The sequence below is a fragment of the Mustela erminea genome, chromosome 4, assembly GCF_009829155.1.
Source record: "Mustela erminea isolate mMusErm1 chromosome 4, mMusErm1.Pri, whole genome shotgun sequence".
Classification (NCBI taxonomy): domain Eukaryota; kingdom Metazoa; phylum Chordata; class Mammalia; order Carnivora; family Mustelidae; genus Mustela; species Mustela erminea.
In genome coordinates, this window is record NC_045617.1 from 11,724,400 (window position 1) to 11,742,606 (window position 18,207).

The 18,207-nt window shown below is 40.6% G+C and overlaps 1 protein-coding gene and 2 long non-coding RNA genes across 3 annotated transcripts in view; 1 reads left to right on the forward strand and 2 right to left on the reverse strand.

Moving 5' to 3' along the window:
• Positions 1–3,655: 3,655 nt before the first annotated feature.
• On the reverse strand, positions 3,656–5,461 carry LOC116588027. Its single transcript, XR_004284746.1, has 2 exons — positions 5,259–5,461; positions 3,656–4,037 (listed from the first exon to the last, which is right to left on the reverse strand). It is a non-coding gene; the product is annotated as an uncharacterized LOC116588027 (long non-coding RNA).
• Positions 5,462–11,592: 6,131 nt separating this feature from the next.
• The window catches only part of NOX3 (NADPH oxidase 3), a 58,858-nt gene continuing 52,243 nt past the window's right edge, over positions 11,593–18,207 (forward strand). The window contains exons 1-4 of the mRNA XM_032338641.1: positions 11,593–11,836; positions 12,467–12,562; positions 12,669–12,779; positions 13,853–13,937. Of these exons, the coding sequence (XP_032194532.1) occupies positions 11,792–11,836; positions 12,467–12,562; positions 12,669–12,779; positions 13,853–13,937 (337 nt within the window). The 5' untranslated portion in view covers positions 11,593–11,791. The remainder of the gene's footprint in view (positions 11,837–12,466; positions 12,563–12,668; positions 12,780–13,852; positions 13,938–18,207) is intronic.
• Positions 14,710–17,159, reverse strand: LOC116588026. The gene is made up of 2 exons (XR_004284745.1): positions 16,160–17,159; positions 14,710–15,260 (listed from the first exon to the last, which is right to left on the reverse strand). It is a non-coding gene; the product is annotated as an uncharacterized LOC116588026 (long non-coding RNA).

Consider the following 18,207-nt stretch of genomic DNA (forward strand, 5'->3'; position numbering starts at 1 on the left):
AGTAGAAACCTTACTACAGGGGCACCTGGGTGGCTCAGTATGTTAAGCGTCTGCCTTCAGCTCAGGTCGTGATCCCAGGGTCCTGGGATTGAGCTCCACATCGGGCTCCCTTCTCAGCAAGGAGTCTGCTTTCTCTCCCTCTCCCCCTCCCCCTAGACTGATGCTCAGTCACTTGCTCACTCGCTGTCTCGCTCTCAAATAAGTAAATAAAATATTGAGAGGAAGAAAGGAAGGGAGAAACCCTGCTGCCCTCTGTAACTTGGACTTAAGATTTAACACCAACTCTTGCCTAATTTGCCAGGTTACTCAACAAATTTTAAACTTGTTAGCCCCCAGGTCATGATCCCATGAGATAGTTCCTTAAATAAATGTATGTGTCCCGCTTGTTCTGACTCTCTGGGAACACTGACGCATTCAAGGCAGAAAAGAGAAGGAAGAATGTTCCAGAAAGCACGAGCAAAATACTAGCATTCTCATGTGTTCACATGTGGCTGGCTCATGGGGTGTGCCGAATAATAAAAGAAACCCCATGTGGATTGGGGTTTTGGGGGCCAGGCTTTCACTGGAGTCATCACGGACACAGATGCACAGTTAGAACATGACCCATTCTGGGTTTTAGAAAGGTCAGCACTATGGTTGCAGAGACGGGATGAAGGCAAAATGACTCTAGATGGACATTTCAGTCCGTGGGCCGCCGCAGAAGTCTGAGGGAAGTATAAGCAAGCATACAGGGAGAGGGAAACACAGGAGAGGACAGACTGAGATGCAGAGGCAGAGGCAAGGGACAACAAATGATGGCTGGCTTGCTACATGGTAGCATCTGGAAATCCGCCTGTGTTTATTCATCAGGGCACCCCAGGGCCCAGCACCCCTGAGACACAGCCTTCCATAATGTTTGTCAAATGAGGAACAAAGGGAGGTGTATACTGAAGAGAGTTGACAAGGATGAAAGACAGCCTGATGCTGCTCTCCGAATGGCCGTGGTTTTCCTTTCTGCAGCCGTTTCAAGCTCTACTTCTTGTTGCTCATCTTCAAACCCTGTGTGGTCTAAAAATAATCAGGAACAGTGGAGATTTAGCTCCCCACAAAACTCATTCTCCCTCGAGCTTTTCCTCCAATTTCACGGCACATCCAGTCTCTTCCCTTTTCCGTCCCCCGGTTTTCCTTTGTGTCATGTTGAGCCATGAGTGCATGAGACATGATGGATGGGCGTCGGGCCATGGCGACCAGTGAGGAGATCTAGCCCAAGGAAGTAAAATCGAGGTTGGTTTGAAAAATTATTAAGTTACCAAACTTAGGGGGGAAATATATATGTAGATAAGACCTACATACCCAAGTGGGGAGAGGCAGAAAATAGAGAAGGTGTTAAAAATCTCGGGGGGTATTTTGCAGTCATCTGACAAAATCATCTGAACAAAGTTAGGAGTTTCACCAACCGGTTCTAAGAAAAGCCAAATTGCACATTTTATCACCTTCATCACCTTGACAACACAGCCTCTTTCTTATGATAATAATATCATACCAAGAAAAGCCTTTGGAATGAGGGAAATATTAATTATAAGTGGAGTAGGAGAAGCTAAGCTAGTTCTGTCTAGGGAAATTGGGGTGAGGTATCTTCAAGGAGTTTGTACCACTAACACAGAAGGAGATAAAGAGGGAAAATTGAAGTTATGTGAAAAAGGGATAAAATGCAAAGGACAGATGGGTTTATTCACAACTGGTGTCGATCAGTCAAATAATGTGCAGCCATGATTTGGGTTCCATTAGCCTCACCTGCTGGAAGAGACTTTGAACTGAAAAATAGATGAGTTAGAGTTGGAGACTGTAGCTCTTAGAACCAGCACCCCCACCTTCAGCTAACACCTCTACTGGCTGGGAGGGGGGAATGGAGAGGGATGTAGGAGTCGAACGAGCATCAAAAACAAGAGGTGGATATACAGATGTTCAACTTCCTTACAGGAGGTCACTGTTCTTGAAGAGCCATCTCCCATAAAGCCCTCTAAGGTGGATTTTGTACAATTATTTTCTCTTCATGGGCCAAGATATCAGTAAAATATTGCCATTAGGAAAATACATTTGATTGTGAGTTATCTACAGGGCATTCCTTCAGGACAATTGTCTTCTTAAATTGTAGTCTTCCATTGGGAAAATCTACATTTTAAGTATCAACTTTAAAATTCGACATAAAATCCAGGGCAGAGTAAGCACATGACTGATCCTCTCTTTACCTGTGGCAGAAACAACAGCTTAATGGCTCCAGTTTTCCTGAATCACATTTTTTTCTTTCTTGGTTCAAGTTAATCAGCCCCGCCATCCATCATAAAATGCCTTCTAGCTCTGGACACCCATCAGAGCAGAAGCGTTCATGCATGCAAGGGAAGTTGTCATTGTTGCTCCGGGAAATGACTCTGTGTGTCTGTCTTCAAAACAACATGGTCAGACAGACCATGGGATGGAGGAGCGGGCACAGTGGGCTTGTAGTTGAGCTCAGCCAGGAAGAGTGCTAACTAGGAGATCTTAGAATAGTTCCCGAGACTCTGCCTCTCCACAGCCTCCTCGTCTATAAAATGCATCTTATCATACCTTTTGCAGAGGTCTGTGGGGATTATGCATCGCCATGTATGAAATGCCTGGGACGTGGGAGGCCCTCTGGAAATATCCATTCCTTAGGCTTCTGGAGAGTGATTAAACCCCCCCTTGTTTGCTTTTCCAGGCTCCATCCTCTAGGATCTGGCCTTCTGAAGTGAGCTTTTAGGAGATGCTTTTCACTAACTCCTTTAGCTCTCTCCTATAAACTGCAAAGGTATGAAAACAAGAGATGTAGTCGGGATGTAAGGAAATAGCCAGTGGTCAGGAACATCTTGGGCTCTAGACCTGTTTCTCTACTAAGCAGCAAGATTCAGTTAGACTAGTCCCTAACCTCCCTGTACAGACAGAGTTTTCTTCTTTGTAAAATGAAAATATTGCTCTAAATTATTCTTAAGAATAAGTATCATGATTCTAGGCAATTTTGATTCAAAATATGAGACTCTGCAAACCATCTCTAAAAAATGTCACTCAGCAGAGGAACCTGGGTGGCTCTGTCTGTTGAGTGTCGAACTCTTGGTTTCAACTCAGGTTGTGATCTCCTGGGTCATGAGATCGAGCCCCTGCTTCGGCTCTGCACTTAGAAGGAAGTCTCCTTGAGGATTCTCTCCCTCTTCTTCCTCACACTCACTCGTGCTCTCTCTCTCTCTCTCTCTTTCTCTCGTAAATAAATAAATCTTTTTAATAATATATCACTTGGGATCCCTGAGTGACTCAGTTGTTTAAGCATCTGTCTTTGGCTCAGGTCATGATCCCAGGGTTTTGGGATTGTGTCCCACACCGGGGGCACGGGAGGTCCTTGCTCAGCAGGGAGTCTGTTTCCCCCTCTGCCTGCCTCTCCCCCTGCTTGTATGCTTTTTCTCACTCTCTCAGATAATAAATAAAATTTTAAAAATATATATCACTCAGTCTTTTAGTGTGTACACGTCCAGTATGTTGGATGATGGTGACGATACTGATGGTAAACAGGTTTCTCCCATTTTGTCAGTTTCTTGTTCGGTGCTTATTGAGTACCCAGAGAAATCTTGTCATGGTACCAAGCAAACACACCTCCTATTTTTTTTTTTAATTTTCCTTTTTTAAATTTCTGTTTCTAGCTTAGCTTCCTAATGGTTCTTTATTAACAAAATGAGTCTTTGAAGTTACAATCATGCAATGATTGACAGTCAAGCAGAATGATAAGAAATGGCACACGAGATGACAAATGAGATGACATTCGGTCCCAGCTCAGAGGCACCACTGAACCTTTTGCATGTCGTCAGCGTCCTTCAACGAAAACGTGCAAGACCTCCTCCAGCTTCATTTTCACATCTGCTGGTTTTATTTTTTGAAGTCTCTGAACCTTTATTTGATCTTCCCACTCTTCTCTGAACTTGGATCAAACATGTCCACATTTGGGCCAACCACCTTCTCAGGGACTAGAAGGCTTGAAAGTAAACTTTCCAGCTTATCTAAATGGATCAAGGAAACAGAATATTTCAATAGATGTTCATTTGCTTTCTTATTTGCTACCAGAAAATTCATGGCTCTTACAAGAAATATTTATTTATAGGAAGTTTGTTTTATGTGACTTCCCCCCCTTCCCTGTCTATTAAATCAAATGGATGTAATTCATCGTGTGACTCCTCAGAACCTGCCCCGCTGTGCACAGCGGATCGGCAAGCATGCGATGCGGGAGAGCAGCGGGGCCGTGGTTTGGAAGTGCTCTCCTCATCACAAATATGTGGCTTCAATATTTAGTTGTTGTGGCAGAAAAACGGCAACAAATACATGAACTGTAAACCATCTGCCTTGAAATATGTTCAAAGATGAATGTTCATCTTGAAAAATGAAATCTATGGAATTCTGGCATCCACTTTGACTTTTGAGAGATGAACAGCTTGAATATGCAAAGAACGGATTTCTAGACTAGCCTTCTTAAACTTTAAATTTTCGTGAACTCCGAAGTTAAATGATTCACGGTCGGGACTGGAAAACTTCCCTCTTGCTTTTCAACTCTAAGGAAAAACCCCGACTGCTTGAAAATCCTGGGACTGTAACCGTAGAGGGGTTTGTACAGAAGTCTCTTCCATGTTAAGAAATAGAGACATGAATGTGACTCCGTGTTTATGTAACATCTACTCTGTGCTGGTGTATGCTGGACACATGTGTAAAAAGCATGAGAATTCTGGCTTTCACTCGATTCCTAAAACAGAACACTTAAACCAGCAGAACTAGAGACTTTGAACTGTGTCTCTTAGTTTGGGGTGAGAAATGAGTCATTCCCTCTGCTCTCTTTTGAACCACAATCCAAAGGCGATACAGCATCCGTGCCCTGGGAGAAGGAGCTCTCCAAATGGCTCTGAGAGGGGTTTCAGGCAACTTGATAAATATAAAAAAGAAAGGTGTCGTAAATGCATGTGAGCAGTGAGGAAGACGTAGTCAGGAGAACAGGAATCAAGCAAAGCACAGACGCCTTCTGGGCTTAGCAGACCAGACCAGAAGTGACTACAAGAAGAGAACTAGGGGCAGGAGTAGTTTCTGTTTGCTGTTTGAGATTTGGGGAGCTTATTAGACCGACCTTTTGGCTGACACAGAAACTTAAACTTATTTTCTTCCTTCTCTTCTTCACACCATATACTTTTGACTTTGATCTGCCTCTAGAGAGTGTTCTCTCTGGGATAAATCCTCACCTAGATTTCTTTGGGCTTTCGTGGTCCCCAGGTGTGCAGTCTCTTCCAGTCCCAGATGCACCCACTTTCAATGGTTCTTCCATTGTTGCATGTGCACCTGCTGTCTTCCCACTACGGCGGAAGCAGCTCAATAAAGGAATCCAGACCTCTTTTGCCCACTGTATCCAACATCGTGTGATACGTGCAGTGGCCTCAGTAACTATTCATCTGAAATTATGAACGTTACATAAAGAAAGAATTATGCCATCAGTAGGGGGAAAAGCCTGAATTGGATAAGGTTGACTAAATTTGTGATACAAAGCATTTTATTATTTTTTAATTAATTTTATTTGTCAGAGATAGAGAGAAAGAGAAGGAGAGAAAGACAGCAGCAGGCAGAGGGAGAAGCAAGCTCCACACTGAGCAGGGAGCCCTATGAGGGACTTGATCCCAGGACCCCAAGATCAGGACCTAAGCCAAAGGCACACGGCAACTGACTGAGTCACCCAGGTGTCCCACAGGGCATTTTACAGTGGTGTTAAGAGAGCATCAGTGTTTCCCAAAATAAAAATATAGTATGTTTACTGCAGTAAAAGTTAGGGTATTGGTGATACTCTTAATTAAACTTTATTTTAAAATTAGATATATGTTAATGTATGAACTTTCATTTTTCTTTGATTCTGCTTTTCCTTTAAAAAATGGAATTTGTCTCAGATGGAATCTGTCTCTATAATTACATAATTATCACCACAAATGTTCCTCGAAACAACCATGAAAGGGTTTGAGAGGATGGTGTTTGTCTTTTATTCTTTATTTTGTTCATCTTTTTCACTCTAATACTTACATGCTTACCTTGCTTGAAGGAAAAGGCAAAAACATGTTTAGCACTTAGAAGAGGAAAATTTGGCAATGCTATTTTTACACTATCAGTGCTCTGCTATATCTACAGGGAGCTTAGATTTTAGGATGCAATAGCAAAAGTTACTAGATGATCAGTCTTATGCTGGAAGATCAAAGTGGTTTTTTTGGGGGGTCAACTGTTTAAGAAACTAAGAAGGAATAAAAATATAATAGAGCAAATCCAGCCCTGGAACATAGTTTGGGCAATGTAAAGTTTGTGTCCGTACATATAAGCAATTAACTTGCATTTGTAAACATATTTGCTTTGTTCCTCTCCTACTTTTCCAGTAAGAATAGTTTGTTGTTGGTGATCTTCACAAGAGAAAAAAAAAACCACATCATCTTTTGTGGGTGAACTGGAAAAGCCGATGAGTGTACTCGTTTAATTAGAGAGGCTGTATCTGCCTTGGAAATGAACAATGCAAACTCTACTTTGTTTGTTCTGAGAAGATTCCAAGAAATGAAATGGGCACAACTTATTAGCAATGAAAACAACGAGGTTAAACTAGTTCTGAGCGTTTATATAATTTTAGATTTTGTATCATTCCCGATCTCTTTATATGCAACCTTATTAACTTGGCCTTGATTCTGGGACAGTGATTCCAATAGTCTTGACTTAAATTGTAATTTGTACAGATTCCTTCATTGAAGTAAAAACTGAGGCAGACTTTTGGGGCATGATCGGTATCCCCAAACTTGCCCCAGGTAAATTAAGAATAATGAGAACAAACACAACATCTTACTTATCCAAACTGAGAGCTTCCAGGAAGGATCCCAGAGGCTGAATGGAATTGGACTTAGGTGTGTGGTATAAGATAGCTTGAGTCTTATGAAATCTGATTCCAATATTGTAAACCAACTAGTGGTATCATCAGATTATTCTTAAATGTGAAAATAGAAAAGTTGAGATGAAAAGATATATACATCAGTTGCACAAAAGTGTTGAGCTCTGAATGAATTTGAATATAATTTGAAGTTCACATATTTTTATATGAGTAAACTAAATATCATTGCAAGTTCTAAAAAAATAAAATGTCTGAAGAAAAACACTGAAGTAAAGTCGTGAGTTATACTCTTATAATACAACTGTGAACCATTTTTGTGGGCTATAAATGAATAATAGCTACGCTTGAACACAACGTGTCTTTACATATTCAAATGAGGAATAAAACACATGGCACTTGACAAATAAGAATGGAGTAGGGAAAGATGTGGGTTTTTTTTTGTTTGTTTTTTGTTTTTTGGTTTTTTTTAATTAAATTTATTTATTTTCAGTGTAACAGTATTCATTATTTTTTCACCACACCCAGTGCTCCATGCAATCCGTGCCCTCTCTAATACCCACCACCTGGTACCCCGACCTCCCACCCCCCGCCACTTCAAACCCCTCATATTGTTTTTCAGAGTCCATAGTCTCTCATGGTTCACCTCCCCTTCCATTTTCCCCCAACTCCCTTCTCCTCTCTAATTCCCCATGTCCTCCATGCTATTTGTTATGCTCCACAAATAAGTGAAACCATATAATAATTGACTCTCTCTGCTTGACTTATTTCACTCAGCATAATCTCTTCCAGTCCCGTCCATGTTGATACAAAAGTTGGGTATTCATCCTTTCTGATGGAGGCATAATACTCCATAGTGTATATGGACCACATCTTCCTTATCCATTCGTCCATTGAAGGGCATCTTAGTTCTTTCCACAGTTTGGCGACCGTGGCCATTGCTGCTATAAACATTGGGGTACAGATGGCCCTTCTTTTCACGACATCTGTATCTTTGGGGTAAATACCCAGGAGTGCAATGGCAGGGTCATAGGGAAGCTCTATTTTTAATTTCTTGAGGAATCTCCACACTGTTCTCCAAAGAGGCTGCACCAACTTGCATTCCCACCAACAGTGTGTTTTTAAACCTAAACCTTTACATTTTATTTTTACTGGGGCACTAGCAACATCCTCAGCAATTAACCAAAAATGTGACTACACATTATTATTCAGCAAAACACGCGTCTCATTTGTAACGCTGTGGGCAGAGTACAGAAGGCTGGAAGGTTCCAGCCTTCCTCACACTTATTGAATCTAAAATAGACAAGATAGTATAACATTCTAGATGTATTCTCTCTGAATTAATTTTTATAACCCAACTGAATAAGGCCTCTAAGATATGTAAATCCTAAACACTTCAGAAATAACAAATCATTTCATCATGGAAGATTATTGGCTTAAAGAAATGAACATGAAGACTTTATATTGAGATCTTTATACTGAGATCTTTATATTGCTCGCTATTAAACAGGCTACTGAAAATATTTCACTAAATATTTCACTCTAACCTCAGGTTAATGCTGCCAAAGTACCTGTACTTTTATATACTTCTAGAGGGGAAAATTCTTTACAAATGATGTTTTTGTTTCTAAAGAGAAGCAAATTTGCTAGATTGTTGCAGGTAAATCTAAGACTTCTCCCGGACAGGCATCATCTCCCGGAAGTGTGAGTGTGTTTGTGAGTGTGTTTCCAAGTGTCAGTTAGGGGAATTGGAGGTGAAGAAGCAACAGGATTAGCTCTATGTGGTAGATATTATCATTAGCTCTAGCAGAAAAATGGAGAAACAGACTTAAAAGGTGTAAAGGGTCAGAGCCGGATGACACGTAGAAAATGCATCCGTTCTTCAAAATCCTTCATCTGTGACTCCAAAGATCAAGATGTTTAGGAATACAGGTGTTTTAAAATGTACCTGGGATTGGTTATAATCAAGTATCGTAAGCAAGTTGTTTCAATCCAGTATTTGTTTCAATCAATCAAGGCAGACATTTGCCTTGAAAGAAGAGTTTATCACTTCTAGTTCCCAAGTCATACCAGGCAGGGCCACAAGGGGAAGAAGCAGGGTAGGTCAGGAGGAGAGCGTGGGCCAGAGCAGCTATTGGACTGTTTTTTCAGGAAGAAACGGGCAATGCAGCGTGAGCAAGCTGAACAAGCTTAGGATTGGGTCATTTGGAAGAATTTCAGTAGGCTCTGAACTGGAGGGGTGGTCCCTGGTTACAGTCCCTGGTCCTGGGGTGCCCTAGGGCAGAGACAACATCAGGTTGGTATGCGAGAGAGAGTTTGGTAAAGGAGGTAATTGGGGTGCATGCCCTCTGGATGGGTTGTTTGCACATCAGAGATGAGTCCCTGTGTAAAGTGTTTGCTCTCACTAGGAATTAGCCAACTGAAGGACAATCCCTTCCCTGCATCTGAGGACCCCAAGATTCCAAAAGCATCTTTTTACAGAGAAGATAAAAAACATGGTTCATACAAGATAGGCTATGTATTAATTTTTTAAATCTTTCTTATTGAAGGACAGTTAGCAGACCATGTTACATTGGTCTCAGGTGCACAACTTAGTAATTTAACAACTGCATACAATGCTCACCATGGTAAGTATAGTTACTATTTGTCACCATACAAAGTTACTAGGATATTATTGACCCTCTTCCCTATGCCTTACTTTTCATTCCCATGATTTCTTTATTCTATAACTGGAAGTTTGTATCCCTTAATCTCCTTTATCTGTTTCACTCATCCCCTATCCACAGCACCCCTTCAACCACTAGTTTGTTCTGTGTATTTAGGAGTCTGTTTTTGTTTGTTGGTTTGTTTTGTTTTTTAGATTTCACATATACATGAAATTATACGGTATTTGTCTTTCTTTGGCCTATTTCACTTAGTGCAATACTTTCTAACCCCACCCATTTGTCACAAAGGGCAAGATATCGTTCTTTTTTATGACTGACTAATACTCCATTGTGTGTGAGTATGTGTGCTGGGGGGGTCTGTACTATATCTTCGTTATCCATGCTTCCACTGACAGACACTTACATTGCTTCTATATCTTGCCTATTTTAAATAATGTTGCAGTAAACACAGGGGTGCATATGTCCTTCCAAATTAGTGTTTTTATTTTCTTTGAGTAAATATACAGCAATAGGATTACTAGATCATATGGGTCATTTCCATTTTCTATAATTCATTATCATTATGTTACAGTGGACAAGAAAGTTAATCATACATAATAACTTGTTTATCTGTAATTAACAAATTAAATTAGAGGAATTCCTATAGCTTAAATATGTCCAATGTATAGGAATGAGATTAATATCTGTACTTAAGTAGGTTTGATGCACAAATCCATATATAAGTATTTAATTAAAAAACACAGTGTAAGGTAGCAGTTAACAATAAAGATGCTCAATTCAGAGAGAACCAAACTCCAGTCCCAATAGCTCCTACTGCAAGTTACCTCACTGGGCCTCTCCCTACATGTGTGTAATGGAGCTTTTAATACATACCCCATAGAGTTAATGCATGACTTAATTGGACAATATCAAAAAATTCTTAACCTAGTGCCTGGATTACTTATTTAAAATTTAGGGTTAATACTATTATTATTATTATTATTATCATTACTATCATTATATAGGTCATTGAATATCAAATCACTGTTCTTATCAACTTTAAATTTTTTTTTTAAAGATTTTACTTATTTATTTGACAGACAGAGATCACAAATAGGCAGAGAGGCAGGCAGAGAGAGAGAGAGGAGGAAGCAGGCTCCCCGCTGAGCAGAGAGCCCGATGCGGGACTCGATCCCAGGACCCTGAGATCATGACCCGAGCCGAAGGCAGAGGCTCAACCCACTGAGCCACCCAGGCGCCCCAATTTTAAAAAATTTTTTTTAAATTTCTTGTAGGACCACTAACTGGATTCACTACATAAAGACACAGAAGCTTAGACAATTGTTTAAATGGTGCAACTCTCCTCTTCTTTTCATCTTAATTATCTGAAATTTTTAAATGAAATACTTGGGTCAGGAGTAACAAGCAAATTGCTTCAACTGGAACAACTTTGTCTACCAAAATAGTCATAGTCCTTGTAAGGAACACAAAAGCATAAAATGGCTGCACAGCTCTTTTTTCTTTTCTTTTCTTTTCTTTTTTTTTTTTTTCTGGATTCGCAATGATAATTTCATCTATCTCATGGGTTCACCAAGTTCGAATGGGGGGAAGATAACATTCCTTCCATCAATCCCACAAATATCATCTACTTCAATCTCTAGAGTCATACTCAAAGATCTTTTTCTCTTTTCTTCACCATCTTCTAAAAAACTGTTTAATTCATGTTTATTTACCATCATTCTGTATCTTCTATAAAGGAATTTTTTAAAAGGGGCGGGGAGTAAAAAGGTGGAGGAAATAAAGTAGAAAAAGTTCAAGTGAAGTATTTTGCTGTACCCGACCTCCGTCAGTGAGGTTATGTCTCAAATTTACATAAAGACTTATTATCATCTTGACTGCAATCATGGAGAAAATGAATGGGGTATAAAGTACATGAGGATAATTTAATAAAACGAGCTTTCTTTTCTTATGAAATCTTTGAAGAAGAGAATCATTAGACAGAGACTTGCCTTGTATTCACCCAGGTCATAAGACATGTCAGCCTGGTGATGTGCCTTTGGCAAGAAGTCCTTAATTAGAAATTCCTCGAGAGCTGCTCCCAGTAGGTGCTTCCTAAGACAAAAAGACAAAATAATTTAGCAGGGAAGCCCTTACTAAGGATACAGCAGCCAGGCTCAGGTGAATGAAAGAAATAATTTGCTGACAGCAACAGAGCAAAGCTGTCAGAATGGGGTGCTGGATTTTGAATGAGAGTCTCTCCATCATATTAGTAGTAAGTATCGCTTTTGTTATTCATGTTTAAATATATATATTAGACAGTCTTTGACTTTTAAGATAATTTGTAGGGGAATGCTAAATAGCTTGAAGTATTACTTTGGTAAAAGACTAAAACTTGTTAGAAAACATTCAGTAGATATATTTAATTTATCCTTACAGAATCATGTAAAGTTGTTTTTCGACTGAGTTCATTTTTAATTATTTTTAAAGTCAAGTAGTTTGTTTTTGCATAATGTATGAATGTTTCTCTAAATCAAATGAAGTCTTTGAATTAGACTATGAAATTGGAAATTTTCTAGAGTACTTTCTGAGTTGTTTTTAAAGATTTCCTCCTTTTGCCATCATTGATTTAAAACACTAGAGTGATGTTGATTAGGAAGGTTTTGTACTTTTCATTAAATTCCTTAAAGTATACCGTGTGTGTTTAAAATCTTTTTTATAAAGTTAACAATTTATTAACATTGTAATCACTGCTAAAAACTGATCTATGAGAAATAAGTGTAGAGTAAGTCTGATTAACACTGAGAAGCTCTTCATTTCACTTTAAAAGAAGAACCCCAAGTGATTTTGAACAGAAGAAAAGATTGAAGATAGTATTGATTGGTCTCTTTTCATTCAACACTAGCTCTCGTGGCTGGGAGTGAATTTATATCTGTTTATTGACACATTCTATTGGTATGAAGAGGAAGAATCTTTCCTTTACACGCGTGTTATTCTGGGTGTAAGTAGAATTGGTGACTACACATTACCATTTTGGAAAATGTTCTATTTTCCCCAGCTTCCTTACTCTCACTGCATCTCTCTCCTGTGTCTTTACATATGGACAGTCAACGTTGGCTTGGGCACGAGCATCTGCAGTGTGTCTGAATTTTAACTGCATGCTGATTCTGTTACCGATCAGTCGAAACCTCATCTCATTCATGAGAGGGACAAGTACTGTAAGTACTAAAATATTTGAAATAATTTCCACTGTTTTCATGTCCTAATATAAGCACCATGGAAGATAAAGATGTATTTTACTGTGAAATTCCTAATAATCCTGTTTGAATTAAAGTTGGTTTCTTTGTAAGAGAGAACATGGTGGCTAAAACTGAAAATCAGGAATCAGTACATCTGTTGCGACTTCTGATCTTGCCTTTCCTCTCTGCATGACATTGGAGTCATTGCTCAGCCTTTCCCTGATGTATTTGCTCCTCTGGAAAAAGATGGGCACATTGGAGTCATTGCTCAGCCTTTCCCTGATGTATTTGCTCCTCTGGAAAAAGATGGGCAATAGAATTGACCCGACTCACAAAGATGGAAGTATTATAATAGTTTCAACTGTTACCATTTCTAATTGAAAGGAGAAAAATAAGCACATGAGCCAAATGTCACTAAAGATGCATCTTTCTGAGCTCTCTGCCCAGGGAAGCACAAGCACGGTGCACAGATTTCAGTATGTAGACTTTAACCCCTACTAGACATAATAGGACATTTCCTAATTATATTGACTTCAGTGTGTTGGGTACTGTGTTTCCTGCCGAACAGAGTAATGTGCTATAGAGAAAAATGAGAATGTCAATAACCCTAACTAGATGAGATAATTTATTATATAATCATCATTATAATTTTATGAATATTTAGAGGTCGATGAATATAGTGCTGTTCTTTGTGTAATAAGGAATAGTTTACAGACTACTTAAACCACATCCATGAGAATGACAGTTTCCATCTTCATTTCCTAAAACTAGTTGGAGCATGGAGATTAGCAGGTTTATTCTAGAATTTGGACTTGGAGTCAGGGAACTATACTATCTCATTCACTTTTACTGAGTTAAAATGTCAGCAAAGCCAGTAATAACCATTTGGTTTTACCTCTGGGACTAAGTACTGGCCACTAACTTCTGAGCCCCATTGCCCGACCTTCAGGAATGTAGACAGAGGGAGTGCCTGAGTCCTGCTCTCTTAGCTCTCAGGATGCTGTCATCCCTGATTCTTCTCCAAACAAGACTTTTATTTTCTGTCACTCCAGTGCTGCAGAGGCCCATGGAGGAGGCAATTAGATAAAAATCTCAAATTCCACAAACTGGTCGCCTATGGGATAGCTGTTAATGGAGGTAAGAGCTTCTTACTCATTGCCCAGTGCATTTTATAAAACCTAATGTTTAACTTCTCTAAGTTTTGCTTTAGTTCCTCCTCTGCCAAAAGCTCACCCTTAAATAAATCTTTGCCTTCCATTTGACCACATAAACCTTATATAAATGGATTTTTAAATTTCTAGTTTAAACTCATGCTGTCTTCCCTACAAAGCCTTCAGTTTGTCAGGGAAACGTTAATGAAACTCCATTGCCATTTGTGAATAATTAAGCTTGTTGAGAAGACAACAATAAATACCTATTTGCAAAATGAATACTGTGCTACTCGATATAATTAACATTGGAAATAAAACTGACCTATAGTCAAAATCTCATTCACAGACGTAGGAAAATGGTATCATAGGCAGTAAAAGAAAAAAGAAAAGGAAGAGCAGGTGAAGAGGATTCCGGATAGTATTGAGCTGGTGGATAATAAAGGACCTTGAAAAGATACAAGGCTTTAGAGCATATATAGTGCTATTGTTATTTCTTGAATAAGAAGAGAAGAGAATTCAAGAAAAACACAATAAAAATTAGCATCCAGGGCCAAGGTTAAACGCTGCTGAGGAAGAAAAGAAACCGAGCAATAACCAACTCATTTGTGGTTTTGTTGGACAACAAATACACGGAAATGAAAGGCTATCTGCACAATGAGGACTTATGGTTCAGGACTGTTTCCCCCAAACTAATTTAACTATAAAATGTTTTCATCATTTGTCTTTATCCTCTCATGCATAAAAAACAACAGAGTAAGAAGAACACTCAAAACAAATGTGGATTTAATTAAGCAACAAGACATGACAGACAGTGCCCGAGTGCCAATTAACACAACTTTGGGTGTGCAGTGAGACATGTGGGGAGATTTCCCCATCGATTGTCCTCAATGCCAGATTAAACCAACCCAGGAAATGCTTGCAAATGGTCTTTGTAGTATGTTAAGAAATAAGGGGTAAAGAGACATCATGTCCCAGAAAAAACCAGCCAAGGGATGGAGGGATGGAGGGGCAGAGAACAAGCTAATGCATCTTAATGTCCAAGGCTACTTGGGCTACCATCAACAGAGGTGCCAAAAACCTTTGATGTATCAGTTTAACGCATGAGGGAATGAAGACTCAGGGAAGCAGATTTCAGCTCAGATACGGAATCATCCAGACCTTAAAACTGGAATGAGTGTCCCTGAGAATACAGAGTTCCCTCTTGTGGGTGTTGTCAAGGCGAGGTCCAGACCGCTCCCTGGAGGGCTCTTCAGAAAAGGAATTCAAGGATGCTCTAGGTTTCCTTTAAAATTTTAAGAATCTTGAATTCCTGTATTAAAAGAGCAGATAAAGGCAGTAAAATGGCAGGAAGGATATTATGACTATGCAATAGGCTTAAGGCAGAACTAAACTCTAAGAGAAAGAGAGAAGGAACCAAAAAAACTCACAGCATCGAAACACATTACCCAAAAAAGCAAATAAATAAATAAATAAATAAAGGAAAATATGTTCTGCAATAATTTTGTTCTTAAACCCTTGGGTATGTATATTTCTTTCTGCATAATCATATATCAATAGGATAAATGCATCAGTGATGTGTACTGAATGTCCCCCATGTGCAATATACCCTAAGAGAAGCTATAACCCACAAGTAGCGTAGGCACTAATAATTTAGCAGGAACAGCAGTTAACTAGAACCGGGCAACCAAATTATTTTATTCCCCTGCTACTGATTGGTCCTGTGATCTCAGATAAGTGTTTTTTAAAGCCTTTTCTTCTATTGAATTAAAAGAGCAAGAATACAATCTATCCATCTCTAGATGTGCAGACTAGTTGTCAGGATGTCTCTTGGGAACCAGAGACTATGAGACCATTGCAAAGAGAATCACCTCCAAGTCTAGCATGGCCAGCGGGCTCCGTTCGGTGAGCCCTGCTCCCTCCTCCACTCTCCATACCCCCTTGCTTCTTCCCCTGGCAGTGCCCAGCCACTGGGTCCCTGAGTAGTCTGTGCCTTTGCTCCTTTTACCCCCTTCGTGTTAAATGCTCTTCCTTTCCTTCCTCAGTAGATAAGGTGTTGCCATATCTGGGACTCCCTGCCTGGCCTGTCTTCCCCGACCCTCCGGGGCTGAGCTCCCAGCCCACCTCACCTGCCTGCCCCTGTCAGGCCTCCTACTACAGAGTCAAATTTCTCCGGACTCTGATCTCCTCAGGGGCTGAGATGGGCCTTACCTGGCTTGTCTCTCCCAGCCCCTGTCACATAAATCCTCAACAAATTTGGTCAAACCTGAGGATGAGCAGGAGTCAGCCAGCTGGCAAAAAGGATTGGGGGAATTTGCAGCAAAGGTACAAGACCGTGCAGAAGTTGTTTAGGAACCCGGCAGCAGCTTGGGGGAGGGCGGGGGCAGGGGAGGAAACAGGATGTAGGCAGGAAAGAGATGAAGAGATTCAAAATGATGCTGGTCGCTGGTCGTCCGAGATAAATTCACATTCTGTGGCAACAAGAGGAAGCAGCATGCTCTTTCTCCCTCCTTCTCTCACAAATCCCTGGAGAGAATCAAATACCACTGGGGGAGTCTCTCCTGCTTGAATCTCCACTGCTTTGCAGGGATCCCAAACATCCCTGGGCTCTAAACAGCCCCCCCACACCCCCGCAGGGTCAGACTGCTTCTGAGAGCAAAGCACTCGTCCCCCACCACCGTCCCCCACCACCATGGCAACCAGCAGTGCAGGGCTGTTTCCATTCCCAGCAGAGGCAGGAGGGTGGGGAGAGAGCTCTCTGCTTCTCCAAGCCCTGACATAGCAATTATTACATTTCACACTAACTAAGAAATGCGGCTGGCAACTGCGCTTTTAGAAGAAAAAAAAAAAAAATGCTATGCCCTGGTTTCATAGATATCCCTTTGCTTTTCACATTTCGTCCTTCTGGTGTATTCACTTGGGAGCCGCTGAAAATGTCCCCGTGCTTATTTTATTAGCATCGCCCATTATGCCGCTTTTCAAATAGCCGACTGGCTTAATAGAGGTGTGTAACCTTGGAAGAAGAGCATCCACATCGAAGTTTGCGTGCCAGCCCCTAATTTCTCATCCGTTCCTCTAGAAGTTGAACTGCAGGCTTTAATTGGTCAAATCATTAAAGGATGTAATTAGAGCCTGGTGGAAGTAGGCTGGGGAGGAGGAGCGAGACAAACAATGGTATCTATAATCAAGGGCATCACCGAAAATGCAGTGACAGAAACTCTTCTCCTGGCTTCCTGCCTTCCCACTTGCCTGCCTATGATAAGAGCCGCTGGAGCATCCTTCAACCGCTAATAAATCATTTTCAGGGACCTATAACCCCAGTGGTATAAAAATTCCAACTGCACAGCCCCTTCGTTCTTATAAATGTGGATCCTTCTGGACTCCATGGTCCAGAATGGACCTTAAAGATCTTCCAACTGAATAGCAGTTCTGTAAGCAAGATCGTTCTTCAAAGGGAGCTGTGAATAGTGACCCAAAAGGCTTACAACGGCTCGGCTGGGGGAGGGGCGCTTGGGGGGGTAACAACTACCCACAGGCAGCTCCGGATGCGCTGCAAAAATTAGTTTACAAAGCTTAATAAACATAAGAGACAGGTTGATAGGAGTGCACTCAGAGGAAAGGTACTGAATAGAAAGACTTGGAGACCCCAGGATAGAGGCCCAAATTCTTCAGGACCAGATCGCTAAAGAATTGTTACTAATCCAGTTCTGCAAGAAGCACTGGGACCTCCAAGGAGGCTGTCTCCCCTGTCCTGTCCAGCATAACTGAACTTGATTTACAAATGAGTGGCGTGCAGTAGTCTAGGGTGCCAGAGTCCATGTGCATTCCTGCGGAAATCAGACTCCAGACTTAAAAGTTGGGGGGCCAGGCTCTGGCTGTAGATGCACAACCAGGATTTGTCCCTGGGTCCTTATTTCTGACGGCTGCTTAATTAGGAGGTGACTAACTCCAAAATGACTGTTATCACTGACAGGCAGGCAGAAAGATAGCAAGAACTGACCGCCCTTCCAAGATTCTCCCTCAATTACGCTTCCTTTGATCTCCTGAAAAATAAAAAGAAGGAAAGAAAGAAGGAAAAGAAACTTTCTCAGGGCAACTGGCTCTAATTGTAGCCTTTATGATTTTTTTTGTTCACTCTTCAATAAAAGCTCCTTATTTGAACTCAGAAGTTCACACACCAATTAAATGTGCATTTGTGGTTTGTCCAAGACTGCTGCTCTCTTTTAACTGTAAAAGTACTTTGGTGAGAAAATAGGATT